Source organism: Dendropsophus ebraccatus, chromosome 15 (genome assembly GCF_027789765.1).
Source record: "Dendropsophus ebraccatus isolate aDenEbr1 chromosome 15, aDenEbr1.pat, whole genome shotgun sequence".
NCBI classification, from domain to species: domain Eukaryota; kingdom Metazoa; phylum Chordata; class Amphibia; order Anura; family Hylidae; genus Dendropsophus; species Dendropsophus ebraccatus.
Window position 1 is genome coordinate 8,866,910 of NC_091468.1, and position 15,328 is coordinate 8,882,237.

At 45.2% G+C, this 15,328-nt stretch overlaps 1 protein-coding gene across 1 annotated transcript in view; it reads right to left on the reverse strand.

Annotated features, from left to right (window-relative positions):
- IARS2 (isoleucyl-tRNA synthetase 2, mitochondrial) overlaps window positions 1-15,328 on the reverse strand; it is a 48,905-nt gene that overhangs the window by 7,527 nt on the left and 26,050 nt on the right. Inside the window, exons 13-16 of the mRNA XM_069955596.1 lie at window positions 12,910-13,012; window positions 11,980-12,076; window positions 9,472-9,580; window positions 67-169 (exon numbers count right to left, since the gene is read on the reverse strand). Coding sequence (XP_069811697.1) covers window positions 67-169; window positions 9,472-9,580; window positions 11,980-12,076; window positions 12,910-13,012 — 412 coding nt within the window. The remainder of the gene's footprint in view (window positions 1-66; window positions 170-9,471; window positions 9,581-11,979; window positions 12,077-12,909; window positions 13,013-15,328) is intronic.

Below are 15,328 nucleotides of genomic sequence, written 5' to 3' on the forward strand. Positions count from 1 at the left end.
GGCCCCCTATAGGTGACCCCAGGAAGTTTTCACCCTGGGAGGAGAGAATTATTCTTTGCTTCTCACCTTTCCACCGTTAATAACCACATCAGGATCCACCACATTTCCTACGGACTTGGACATCTTCTCTCCTTTCTCAGAGAGGGTGAAGCCATGGACAACCACGTTTCTGTAGGTAAGGAAAGAGATGCGGGTGAGGAAAGGTTTCATACACATGAGATAGCTGCTGGACAAACACTCCATACAAGTAAGCCGCTGCCAGACTCCTCTATAAGACACCTCCGGAGGCGGCTTATCTTACCTGACAACAAAAGGGATCAGGCATGCCTAAATTTAAAGGGGGCTATCCTTGATTATAAAAAACACAGCTACCTTCTACAAAAACAGCACCACCCCTGCTCTCAGGTTATGTGTGGTATTACAATTCAGCTCCATTCACATTAATGGAACAGATCTGCAATACCTTACACAACCCGAGACTGAGAAAAGTGGTGCTGTTTATGGAAGAAAGTGGCCATGTGTTTGTAAGCCGGGGTAACCCATTTACAGACTCTGTTCCATAGCCTGACCCCTGCTGTAATCGAGCACCGATCTAACCGTTTACAAAACGTCATACACTGCGCCAGCGCTATGCTGGGGGGGCTGCACCAACCACTGCTGGACTGATAGGGTGGCACTTTGCTACCATTAGTGGTTCCCCATCCATCCCTAATATACAGACACATGTGCAGCCGGCAGCCGAGGATCCTGACAGGTTAACAAAATTACACAGGACATTACCGACCTCTCTGGCTGATAATCGGCCCATGTAATAAGGAATTAAAGGGGTAGTTCATTTTTTTTTTTTCCAAAATCAACTGGTGCCAGAAAGTGCCATTAATTTGTAATTGACTTCTATTAAAAAAAATCTCCGGGGGGCGTGGCCTGGACAGCAAGGAGAGCAGACGCATGTAGGAGCTGCTCCGTGAGGATCCCGCTGTCTACATCCTCCTGCAATTATCCTGAGCACGCTTTACACCGCAAAACTTGGGTGGCAGACCGGTGGCATCACTTACCCCCGACATGAGTCCCACCAGAGCGCGGCAAGCAGCGGCGGAGCGGCTGGCGGAGTTTGCCCGCCATGAGGTCCAAGATGGCGCCGGCTCCTCTCAGTCACAGCGCTCGGAGCGCGGCGCACCGGACCCCTTAGTCTCTGACGGGGAAGATCAGCCGGAACCTACACTGAAGGAGGTATCGGCGCAGCTTGCCTCAGTACTGGAGGCTATTGCAGCCAGCACTACTTCCCTCACAGGGAAGATAGAAGAGGTAAAAATAGATGTGGGGCTTCTGAGGCAGGACATGCAGGCACTCAGGGAGAGAGTCAGACATGTGGAGGATCGGGTGTCCGGGTTAGAGGACAGGATGGAACCGATCCCTGCAGCAGTAGCGGCCCTGGAACACCAAGCAGAGGGTTGGCGCCAGAAAGCTGACGACCTTGAGAACCGGCTAAGGCGCAATAACCTGCGGATTATAGGCCTGCCAGAGAGGGCTGAAGGGCAAGATCCGATCGCCTTTACCACACAGTGGCTGACATCATTATTGCCTGAGGTGACTTTCTCATCTGCGTTCGCCATTGAACGGGCGCACAGGGTGCCTGCTAGGCCTCCGCAGCCTGGAGCGCCTCCTAGACCTTTCTTGGCCCGTCTCCTAAATAGCACAGACCGAGATTTGGTACTACGCCATGCCAGGCGGTTGGCAGAAATTACATATAATGGTGCTCATGTTTCCATCTTCCCTGACTTCTCAGCGGAGCTACAGAAAAAACGGGCAACGTATACGGTGGTGAAACGTAAACTTCGTGAGAAGAATATTCCCTACTCTATGGCATATCCTGCTCGCTTAAGGGTGGTAGATGGTGAGAGAGCGGTATTCTTTGGGACTCCACAAGAGGCGGAGGAATGGTTATACCGCCAGAATAGACGCTCACCTAACCGTCCCTGAGAACATGGACGTTCCTGTAGATGAATATCGGCTGATATCTGGTTGTACACATGTTATGCTACTTAATATGGTGGATTGTTCAAGTTTCCTTACAAGTAGCTGCCCACGGACACGCTGACGACATGGTCTGTTCTAAGAAGAATTGTGATGGGCTTCTGTTTATTTCGCATTTATGGGAAAATGACTGATTGACCCCTAATTCCTTAACCGTATACCTCTAATGTCGCCCCTATGGGCGATGGGATTACTATACTGCATATTGCCAATGTGCTGATGGCCTTAAAGGCTTATAGTGGGATCTTAGCTCACCTATCCTACTCTAAAGGTGGTAGTTGTCACGGTTTCCCTTCTGTCTCTTGTGAGTGTGGACCCCTGTTTGTTCAACCTGAGTGTGGCTGTCTGGTTGTGTACCCACAGTATTTGTAACCTGCCGCTAGAGGGCAGCATTGCTCCATATCACATACCCTATGCTATATGCTGGTTATTATTCTCATGTAATGGTACATTCCTCTACCTCTTTGATTCAGTATGTGCCTATTTAGTTGTTATAACTACTTTCACTGTACACCTCTAGTGCTGCATCCCTGAGTGCTGAGACTCCTATACAGCATATTACCACTGAGATGCTGGCGTTGAAGGTTTATAGTGGAATCTCGGCCATCATACAATGCCCTATAAGTGGTCTTAATCACAGCCTCCCCTTCTATCTATGGTATGTGTCGGTCCCAGTTTGTTCATCCTGAAGTGTGGATGTCTTTTTATACACCAGCACTACTTGTGACCCACTCTTAGAGGGCAGTATTGCTCTATCTTGTACGCTCTCTGTTGTATGCGGGTTATTATTCTCATGTCATAGTTCATCCCTTTACCATTTTGATTCAGTATATGCTTATTTAGTTGTTATAACTACTTTGCTCGGGTTCCTTTTGTGTTACTTTCCTAGGCGACGGGATTCATATACAACATAGTACTACTGTAATGATGGCCGTAAAGGTTGATAGGGGGATCTCAGCTACTTTATAATGCTCTGGAGGTGGTTTCTGTTACATCTCTCTCTTCTGTTTCTTATGCGTGTTATGCCATGTTTGTTCCCCCTAAGTGTAACTGTCTCGTTATGTACTAACAACACCTGTACATCTCCACTAGAGGGCAGCATTGTTCTATATTTCATGTTCTTTGCTATGTGTTCATTATTATTATTGTTAGTTGACAGTGCATCCCTCTACCACTATGATTCGGTATACACTTACTTAGTTGTTATAACTGGGGCTCGGGTCCTATGCAGGTCCTCCTGCTCTGCATACGTAGAAGTAGGCAGACATATGTTCTTTTGGCTACTGCTACGGTCCCCATCCGGGGGGAGTTTTTGCTTTTCTTTTCATCATATACCCTTTCTTAGTGTAAAGCGTGACTACGTGTATTCTAATATGCAGCGGGGTTCTTCCCCCGTATGACACTTGTCACGAACTTTAGTGCAACGGAGACGTTTTATTCTCTGTTTATTCCACAGTTGGTTTGGTTTCAATTTGTTTTGTCACCACGGTTTGGTGATATGATCATTAAGCACTGGGCTAGTACAGTTCTCTGTTTGTTTATTATATTACACATGTCGCATCTCATTACACAATGTACCTACTATGTGAGCTGTTTCCTTATGGGGGACACCTTTGCTATGCATTATTTATCTCAAGGTAAGATATGGCGTCTATTACTGTAATGTCGTGGAATGTCAGAGGTTTGGGCACGCCAAGGAAACGTGTTATGGTGTTTTCACATATTAGACGCTTTAACCCCCATATTTTGTGCTTACAGGAGACACACCTCACGCCTGACACATCTCATAGATTGAGGAGACAGTGGGTCCAGTGGTCTGAACATGCCTGTCATACTTCCTTCTCCAGAGGGGTATCGTTACTAGTCAATAAATCTCTCAAATGGGATCCTATTAATGTCCGGAGGGATAAAGAAGGGAGGTTTATATTTGTTTTTGCTTACATTGATAGTAACCCCTATGTAATTTTGGGTATCTACAACCCCCCACACGCCTCCTTACAGGTATTGCATCAAGCTGCGGTGTTTGCGGCTACATACCCGCAAGCGAGAGTGCTATGTATAGGGGACCTTAACATGATGATTAACCCTCTCCTAGATAAACACTGTGGGGGACAATCAACAAGCTCACAATCTGGTTCACAATTGGGATCCTTGTTAGCTGAACTTGGGTGGGTAGATATTTATAGGCATTATCATCCCAATGGGAGGGACTATTCGTGTCATGCAGCTGGTAGACACTCCTTATCTAGGATAGACCATGCATTGGGTACCCCTTCTACGGCATCTGCCGTTTCTAGAGTATTCTATTCACAGAGGGGGATCTCAGATCATTCGGCAATGCTGTTGCATGTTCGGACTGCTGGAGCCTATAAGGCCAGAAACCATAGGATACACCCCTTTTGGCTCTCTCTGATAGGTTCTCATGACAGAATCCCTGACCAGCTAGCTCAGTTTGTTCTTTCTAACGATGCTCATGAAAATAAGAATGTACTATGGGAAACGTTTAAGGCTTACTTGCGTGGTTGTGTGCAGTCCACGATTTCATATCTGAAGCGGGAGTCCGCCCGGGAGGAGATAGAACTAGCAGCACAATGTACACATTTAGAGCAGCAATTTATACGGGATCCTAGCGACTCACATAAGCAGGATTGGTTGGTGGCAGGTCGCAAATATCTACTTCACATTAAAGAAAAAGCGAGCAGGAAATTATTCTTTACTAAACAAACGTTTTTTGAACTGGGGAACCAATCGAGTAAAATGCTTGCACATCTGATTCACCAAAATTCGGCCTCCCCTGCTATACTTAAAGTTAGGGACTCCCAGGGCGTGATTCACGCTTCGGATCATGATATAGCAGCTTGTTTTACGGACTTCTATGTGGACCTGTACACAACCAAAGTGGACTACACCAAGTCCGAACTAAATGACTATCTGGATGGTATTTCTTTTCCCACCCTGTCCGCAGATAGTAGAGAGAGCTTGGAGGCTGTGTTTACCTCCGAGGAGCTATTGGAAGCTATTTCAGATATTAAGATAGGTAAAGCTCCCGGCCCGGATGGAATCCCGATTGAGGTCTTTAATCGCTATGTAGATCAATTTCCCCCCCTCATGCTCAGCATGCTTCAATATGCCTTTGATGAGAATAGACTCCCAGACTCTATGAACGAGGCCACTATCATTGTATTATTGAAGCCTGACAAGGATCCCCTAGATTGTAGTTCATATAGACCCATCTCTTTACTTAATTTAGATTATAAAATCCTCACGAAAATGTTGGCTAAAAGACTTAACAACTATATTACTGAGATTATCCACAGCGACCAGGCGGGATTCATTCCGGGCCGTTCTACTTCGGATAATATCCGTAGAGTGCAGTCTCTTGTCCAGGTGGGGGGTGCGAAAGGCGAGAATTGGGCCATGGCCTCGTTAGACGCGGCCAAGGCATTTGACTCTGTGGAATGGTGTTATCTACTGGAAGTCTTGCAGAGGTTTGGGTTTGGTCCTAATTTTCTTAAGTGGGTATCCTTATTATACCAGGCCCCAAAAGCTAGGCTCATGGTGAACGGCGTGTATTCCCATTACTTTCCATTATCTCGAGGGACCAGGCAGGGATGCCCATTGTCACCCCTATTGTTTGCCCTGGCCATTGAGCCCATGGCATTGAGGATACGGAGAGCTCCCCTATATAAAGGCATTATAATAGGTGATAGAGAGGATAGAGTAGGGCTATATGCCGATGACACTATTCTATTTATGTCCTCTCCGCAAACTACTCTCCCAATAGCGATATCCCTTATTAATCTGTTTGGTAGATATTCTGGCCTTTATATTAATTGGTCCAAATCCGTTTTTATGCCACTGTGTCCCGATGGTTGGATGGCTAATGCTCAAGGACTGCCAGTGGTGGCCCAATTTAAATATTTGGGCATCATAATTTGTAGACAATATTCTCTAGATGCCAAGGCAAATGTTTATCCCCTATTGGAATACATAAAATCCAAGTTTAGGATCTGGTCGACTCTCCCTCTAGCAGTTCCTGGACGTATTAATCTCATTAAAATGGTGATATTGCCTAAATGCCTGTATATACTGGAACATGCTTCAGCCCCAGTTCCCATGTCCTTTTTCAGAAACTTGCACTCTTTATTTCCATCCTTTGTGTGGGGGGCATCTAGGTCCAAACTGAGCTTACTGACACTTCAGAGGCCCAAGGCGTATGGTGGCATGTCTCTACCAGACATTTACTTGTACTATCTGGCGGGACAGTTGAGGTATCTCGAGAGGTGGGTGGAGGCAAAGATTTTACCTAATAGGGAACATCATTTGGCTCACTTCCTGGACCTCCAACATTTATGGCCGGTCTTGGAGGGTGGCTATTTGAAACAGTCCCGGCTTTTACCGTTACACAAATTAGCATCACAAGTATGGGGCGCAGTCAAAAAATTATTGCATTATCAGGGAGTGATGATAGAGACGCCCCTATGGTATCACCCTAATTTGCCACATTTTTCTGAACACCTGGAACCCCGCTTCTGGATACGACATGGGGTCTGTACAGTGGGGGATGTGTGTCGGGGCCAGGTCTTCTGCTCATTCCAACAATTGCAAGACAAGTTTGACTTACCACGGGGATCCATGTACAGATACTTACAACTTCGGCACGCTTTCAACACCCAATTCCCGCGACCCTCTCTACCCTTCTCAGATTATCCTCTTATCGGTGTGTTTAGATCTCAGGGCCCTGGTGGCCTGATCTCTGCACTATACTCATTCCTCATACAGTACCGAATAGAGAATAATCCTTTACCAGTGGAAGACAGGTGGCGCTCTTCCTTAGGAGAGCTGTCTGAGGACGAGTGGTCTGACGTCCTATCCTCTCATCTATATGTTTCCCCTGCCGTTAACAATAAATTGACACAGTTGTTTATCATCCACCAAAGTTACCTCACCCCTGTTAGAATGCATAGAATGGGTAGATACCCCTCAGAGGAATGTCATAGATGCCACTGCCCGAGATCCGACTTTTGGCATATGATCTGGACTTGTCCAGATGTTGGATCTTTTTGGCAGGAAATAACAGTCCAGTTGTCTCAGATGATAGGAATCCCGGTACCGTGTACCCCCAAAATATGTTTGTTAGGCTTACTGGACGAGGAGGAGTGGCCTCATCACTGTAGAATTTTCCTTAGAGAATCTCTATTCATGGCTCGAAAGACAATTGCGATGAGATGGATGGACGTCAGACCCCCTTCAGTGGGTAAATGGAAAAAACTAGTCAATTCCACACTATCGTATGAGTTTATTGTATACAAGCACAGAGGTTGCCCGGGAAAGTTTCGCAAGGTATGGGGCTGGTGGTGTGACTCACCTCTGACGGCATTTCAGCCTAGTAGATTTATACGGATTGGAGAACACAATCTCCCTTCCCCTCAAGGAGGGGACTAATATGATTTGGTGTAATGTCTATATGCGGATGTTCCTTTCAGTTATAATGTAACCTGTGTAATGTTTGCTACATTGTACTATCTTCTACTTTCTGTACAGCCAATTCTGTCTTATGTTTTATTATTTCTTGGATGCAAGTTTACTTCTTTCTGCTCTGATGAGCTGTTATGTACATGTGACGATATAACATATGTAATGCTTGTGTCTGTTCTTTATCCTTCAATAAAAGGAGTTTAAAAAAAAAAAAAAAAAATCTCCAGTCTTCCAGTACTTATCACCTGCTGTATGTCCTGCAGGAAGTGGTGTATTCTTTCCAGTCTGGAGAGCAGGAGAGGTTTACTATGGAGATTTGCTGCTGCTCTGGACAGTTCCTGACATGGACAGAGGTGGCAGCAGAGAGCACTGTGTCAGACTGGAGAGAATACACCACTTCCTGCAAGACATACAGCAGCTGATAAGTACTGGAAGACTGGAGATTTTTTTTACTATTGAGGACTCAGGGGACGTTAGGTGGCCAGTAATCTCAGGGCCTCATATCTTACTCCCACTTTACATCACTCAGCTCGATAAACGTTATTACAGTCCCGCTCTTATCTCCTCCCGGCATTTCCAGGCGACCGACTTTTATTGGGTGAACCAATTCTGATCCCTCTTGTTTGACATTGAAGTAATCAGCAGAATTACTGCGCCTGATATAGACAGCGAATGACCGACCAAAGGACAAAGGTCGCCATCGGGAACACAGATTAGTGATGGGATGGGTGAGCGGAGGAAGGCGATAGTCGCTTAGTGAGGATGAGGGAGAAGCTATGGTCTACGTATAGGACAATGTATGCACATTAGGTATGAAGGGGGAGATTTATCAAACATGGAGACCGGCTGAGTCAAAGGTCATGCATCACGTACACTACTGCTATATGGCTTCTAGTGTCCTTGAGCCGTATTCACACTAGCACAAGGATAGCGGCCAGAACAATAATGCACGACTTACTGCTAAATACGTCGGCTACCTGTCCGCGCCTCCTGATGTCTCCCTGGCCTCGGCCCGCTCCCCGCAGAGTCTGCACATGTTTACAGTGGGGGTGCTGGAAGAGATCACCGACGTGTGACTTCTGTATATGGCTAAACACACAAAAGAGTGGCCCACCAAGAACCCTGACATACAGTAATGGCCATCTAGGGAACACAGCCTTAAAGGGGTAATTCACCAAACATTTTTTTTCACTTTCAAATCAAATGGTCCCAGCAAGTGCCAGAGATTTGTGTATTCTTTCCAGTCTGACCTGGTGCTCTCTGCTGCCCCCTCTGTCCATGTCAGGAACTGGAGGCCATATCACTTTATTCTGATCCCTTGTTCCGAGTAATCTCTCCAAGAACAAAAGAATCAGGCAGTTGATATCAAACATCTTAATCGTTCTCTTCCCAGACAATAACTGTCGGGTACAGTCAGTAGGCCTCCATACACATCAGTCAGTTTCACTGAGACTGGTACGTTTGTATAGGGGCCCTAAGTCTGGTAGAGACCCTTTAAACGGGTAGTTCACCAAAAACTTTTTCGTTCAGATCAACTTGTCCCACAAAGTGCCAGAGATTCGTAATTTACTTCTATTAAAAAATCTAGTCTTCCAGTATTTATCAGCTGCTGTGTGTCCTGCAGGAAGTGGTGTATTCTCCCCAGTCTGCCACAGTGCTCTCTGCTGCCACTTCTGTCCATGTCAGGAACTGTCCAGAGCAGCAGCAAATCTCCATAGAAAACCTCTCCTGCTCTCAAGACTGGAAAGAATACATTACTTCCTGCAGGACATACAGCAGGTGATTAGTATGGGAAGACTCAAGATTTTTTAATAGAAGTAAATTACAAATCTCTGGCACCGGTTCATTAAAAATAAATTTTTTTGGTAATCTCCAGTTATTCTCACGACCTCTGTGGGGCGCTGTGTAATGAAGAGCTATATAAAAGCATAAAATACACAGTAAAATCCTTGGACCTACTTGTAAGGAGCTTTATTCCTGCAGGCCACGCTGGTGAGTAGTGAGGACTGGAACCATCCCCCGAGCTGATCCTTCCCCTCCATGTACACATCGGCTCGCTGCTCCACGTCTGCACAAAACACAATGACCGATGATCAATCCCTGACACTACAGACCGTCCCCCAGCTTTCCTGCAGTCCCCAATGCCATCTGCAGGCCAGGGATGGGGAACCTTCCACCCTCCAGCTGTTGCAAAACTACAATTTCCATCATGCCTGGACAGCCAAAGCTAAAGCTTCAACTGTCTAGTTATGATGGGAATTGTAGTTTTGCAACAGCTGGAGAGCCGACAATTCCCCACCCCTGCATTAGACGGTCAGCCGTCTTAGCCCATATCAGGGGGGGGATTGGCTGACGTTTCTCAAATATGAGTTGGGGTCTTTACTGTTGATTGTACAGCCAAGGATCAGGGATGAGAAGACCCCATGTGTAATCTATGGCCGTTGTTTACTTTCCATCAGCGGGCAGCAGTAACATGTCAGCAGATACGGGTGTCGTAAAGCAAAGATTGCCCTGTTAAACATTAAAGCAAATAACATAACAATGTTTACTTCCCATCCAATCTGCCAGCAGTACATGCACTCAGCAGGGTCACAGGACGGGGGATTTACAGCCTTTAAGGTTTGTACCCAATTATATCTGGGATCCTGGGCTCCCTATCCCCCCTGGGTGCTTCCCAGGACTCCTATTTACTTCAATGGGGAGACACTGTGCATATGTTGTCCAATCTCCTATGGAGAAAAGGACTATGACAGGCCTGTTTGTTGTATGGTGGAAAACCCCTTTAAGCCGATCACATGTGCCACACTATGTATGCTGCTCTTATACATACTATAATGGTGGAAAACCCCTTTAAGCAGATTACACATGCCATAGTATGTAGGCTGCACCTATATATACTATAATGGTGGAAAATCCCTTTAAGCAGATTACACATGCCATAGTATGTCTGCTGCTCCTATATATACTATAATGGTGGAAAATCCCTTTAAGCAGATTACATATGCCATAGTATGTCTGCTGCTCCTATATATACTATAATGGTGGAAAACCCCTTTAAGCAGATTACATATGCCATAGTATGTAGGCTGCTCCTATATACACTATAATGGTGGAAAACCCCTTTAAGCCGATCACATGTGCCACACTATGTATGCTGCTCCTATATACACTATAATGGTGGAAAATCCCTTTAAGCCGATCACATGTGCCACACTATGTATGCTGCTCTTATACATACTATAATGGTGGAAAACCCCTTTAAGCAGATTACACATGCCATAGTATGTAGGCTGCTCCTATATATACTATAATGGTGGAAAATCCCTTTAAGCAGATTACATATGCCATAGTATGTAGGCTGCTCCTATATACACTATAATGGTGAAAAAACCCTTTAAGCCGATCACATGTGCCACACTATGTATGCTGCTCTTATATATACTATAATGGATGAAAACCCCTTTAGGCCGATTATACATGCCATAGTATGTAGGCTGCTCTTATACTATAATGGTGGGATACTTTTAGCTAGGTTTCCAACCAATTAATACGTAGCTAATGCAATATAGATGAATTGCACCTGCACTCAGAGCTCTCTAACTATATGGCGGTCACTGACCATGTGAATAGTTACTTCTGCTCAGTGTTTTTAGCAGGAGGCCTTCCCAGTCACAGGATGGTCGGACACAGCATTGCCTCCAGGTGTATGGGATCAGCCCCAATGTTTTCAGAGGCCGATGTTACAGAAGAACTTGCCCGTATAAAGGTGAATAAGGCAATGGGTCAAGATGGTGTCCACCCCAGGATTCTTAGAGCTTGGTTCTGTGATTGCTGCCCCCCTGATGGATCTGTTTAGGGTTAGGGTTCCTGACGACTGGAGGATGGCCAATGTTATACCCATCCACAAGAAGGGGCCCAGTAACTACAGGCCAGTTAGCCTAACATAGTAATATAGCCTATAATAGTAAACATTAAGGAAACTCTTAAAAAAAAACAAAAAAAAAAAAACCTAAGAATCAACAAAGAGTAGTAGATGCTCGAAAGAAACTTCCAGCAGATGTGGTAGGTAAATATACAGTAAGTGAATGTAAACTTTGCCTGGTATATACATATATCTATCTTAAGATAATAAGAAGGGAAATACTAAAAGGGACGACTACATGGACCAGGTGGTCTTTATCTGCCGTCAAAGTTTTTAACTAAACGTCTCTCAGCTGTTACAAAACTTCCCATCATGCCCCAATAGCTCGAGAGAACACAGGCTTACAGGCAAATGCCAGTGATCTATACCTTCATATTGAATAATGGGCCAAGGACATAAAGTCACAGAAGTACAGAAGAAAACTCTTTTGCCTAATAAAACCTATTACAGAGTTTCTTAAAATCACTTGTCCTATTGATTTTTGCACAAATATTTTAAATGGTAGCGACACTTTAAGGCAAGAGTTTTCTACAAGGATCACGCACCTTCCAGAACATGAGCCCACGAGGTTCCACTGTCAAACCAGATGTCCAGAACGTCTCTCCCGGGCTCAAAATCAAGTACATTGGCGCTGCTGCCGCCCTGGCAAAGAACGGAGAGAAATGGAGAAAAAATTACAGATACACAACATTTACAGGACGTGTATAGATGCAGGAAGCAAACCAAAAATACTGAGCTGCTGGGGGAGTCAGGTGCTCTGCAACCAAGTCATAAATTCATGGTTCTTGGTACTAAACACAGGGGGGCAGTGTGGTACTTAGGGAAGTGACGGAAGAACACCTGTGTGTCAAGTGTGTGTGCGCGTGTGCCGTGGGGACAGCAGTGGCAGCACTGAAAGAAGGGACAGAAATGACAGTAGGGACAGCAGCAATGACAGTAGGGACAGCGGTAACAGTAGGGACAGTAGAGATAGCAAAAACAGCAATGAAGGCATTGGCAGCAGTGACAGCAAGGACAGCAGCAGCAGTGATAGTAGGGACAGCAATGGCAGCAGTGATAGTACAGACAGTAGAGATAGTAAAGGCCACAATGACGGCAATGGCAGCAGTGACAGTAGGGACAGCAGCAGCAGTGATAGTAGGGACAGAGGTAACAGTAGGGACAGAAGTGACAGTAGGGACGGAAGCAGCAGTGATAGTAGGGACAGCAATGGCAGCAGTGATAGTAGGGACAGTAGAGATAGTAAAGACAGCAATGACGGCAATGGCAGCACTGACAGTAGACATAGTAAAGGCAGCAGTGACAGTAAGGACAGCAGCAGTAATAGTAGGCACAGAGGTGACAGTAGGGACAGCGGTGACAGTAGGGACAGTAGGGGCAGCAGGGACAGTAGTGACAGTAGTGGCAGCCGAGACAGCACCAGCAGTAATAGTAGGGACAGCAGTGACAATCTGTGTCTGGATACATGTAGATACCTGTTGAAGCACAGATTTGGGGAGCAGTTCTTCTATGGGATGCGTCCACCATACATCGCTGCCATGCTGCTCCACCAGCTTAATGACATGACCCACAGTGTGCCTGCGAGGGGAGAAAGGACATGGGACTGAATTAGACCGCACCATCTTCTGCTCCTATATAGACACCATATATACTATAATGACGCCAGGATAACTGCATTCACAGACAATGGAATCCACATGGAGTGACTATACTGACTCCACCCATTGGCACCTATGGTGATTCCATTCATTGTGACCCCTCACCCTGATCCTGATGACACAGACGGCATTTCCACTGTTTGCTTTGTGCTATCTGCAGATATTTATGGGTCTGTTCCTTGAGTTGTCAAAGGTTCTTCTCCAGCGACAAAGTGTGAACCGCAAACACAAACCGAGACGCTCTTCAGCAATTCTTTTTCTTTTTCAGGTTATATTAGTATTGTTTAGGTATAAATAACAAAAATAACTTTATTCTATGGGTCGTCACCTTTATGTCTATAACAGGTTACGCACAGTTCTTCTTTACACTATAAAACTTTTTACCCCGCCATGGCTCTACTGTACACCACTCAGCATTATCAATATGGGGTACAAATCAGTAATTGGTTTTCTGTAAATAATTTTTCTTTATGGGTACAAACCCACACACCGTATACACAGCAGATACGCAACAAATACGCAGCAAATACGCAGCAGATTTGTTGGTACAGATTTGATGCTGTGTTCAGTTATTTAGATCTAATCTGCTGCGTTTTTGCTGCGTATTTGCTGCGTATTTGCTGCGTATCGCAGCAGTAAATACGCTGCTTATACGGTGTGTGGGTTTATACCCTATAGGTTATATTGGGTTAAAAAAAAAAAATAGCACCATATTTTTAGAATAAAGTTGTTGTTTTTTTTTATAGATTTTTTTTATCCAACCATGAGACCTAACTATGTGGTCTTCAATAACACTACACTATTACTAATCTTTTACTACTGATATTATTATTAATCCTATATTAGGGTAAGTACATTAAAGGGATATTCCGGTACGTTAATTAGAAAAAAAAAAAATGTTGCTGGGACCTTGTAAAATAGGGGGAAAACTATAAATTACCAGCCCTGGTCCCCCCTGCAGCCCCTGCTGCTCTTCTCCCGTTCCGTAACTTCTTCTCAGATGGGCATTCAGCGCAGGACCTTCCTGCTCGGCAAATCAACGACTGCTGCAGTGTCCCATCTCAGGTGGTGATTGGCTGAGGAGGAAGGTCCTGCTCTGAATGCCCACCTGAGAGGAAGTGATGGAATGGGGAGAAGAACAGGGGCTGCAGGGGGGGGGACCATGGCTGGTAAACATATTTCCCCCACTATCTATGAAAACTGAAGCAATAAACCTGCTGTGTGTGAATATACTCTTAGCGGGGGGGAAGGAACGGACTAACCCTCCAAACTGGCACACAGATGTGAGCATGAACATGATCCCTTACGATCCACTCTATACTGGCTCCTGGCAGATCCTATTGACTTATAACAGGTCCATCTGGTTTCCTTTTGCAACTGATGGAAAGTAACACAAAGTGTGATCGGAGCCTCATGATAGGAAATCACAGGCTGGAGACTACAAGTAACACCCTGCCGGCTCTACATTAACCATTAACAGGACCATCCTCATCCTTATCACCCGCACTGCCCCGCGCCATGTCTTGTAATTCCTACAATGTGTCTCATAATGTTTGCAAACTTGTAATGATTAACCAATCAGTGTGTATACATTGTGTATATAACAACTTGTATATGCTGTGTGTACATAGGTTTACACATAGCTGCTGTGTGTACATAGGTGTCGTGTATATACTGTATGCACAGAGGTGCTGTGTATACAAGAGTGTAGTGTATATACAGTTGTATACGTAGGTGCTGAGTATATACAGGTATACACACACAATATATATATATATATACACACATACACACACAAAGTGTTACTTCTTCCTGATATACCACACCCAACACACCACACAACAATCCCGACACATTCTTGCACTTTTACACCATTTAGGTGCACAAACAGGTTCATCCTCTTGCAGTTATTGAACTTGACGGAGAGACGTCTGTCACGACCTTGACTGTCGGATGTCTCTGGAGATAATGCAGAGTAATGATGGGGGGATCCATCACAGTCTGACATCTGCAGCTTGCTGATGGTTTCCATCACTCCAATGCATTATTCATGTGCTCGGAGCTGGCAGAGAATACCAACATTTATTCAGCATTTTCTAAGGGAAGGAGTGAGTATATGAATATTGCATAGTCACCGGTGTAAGCCGGCAGAAGTGCTCTGTATAGTGCAGATTGTGGGGAAACTCAGATGCTGGTCGGGCATTATGAGACTCATGCATCATTTACAGGGGGAGTC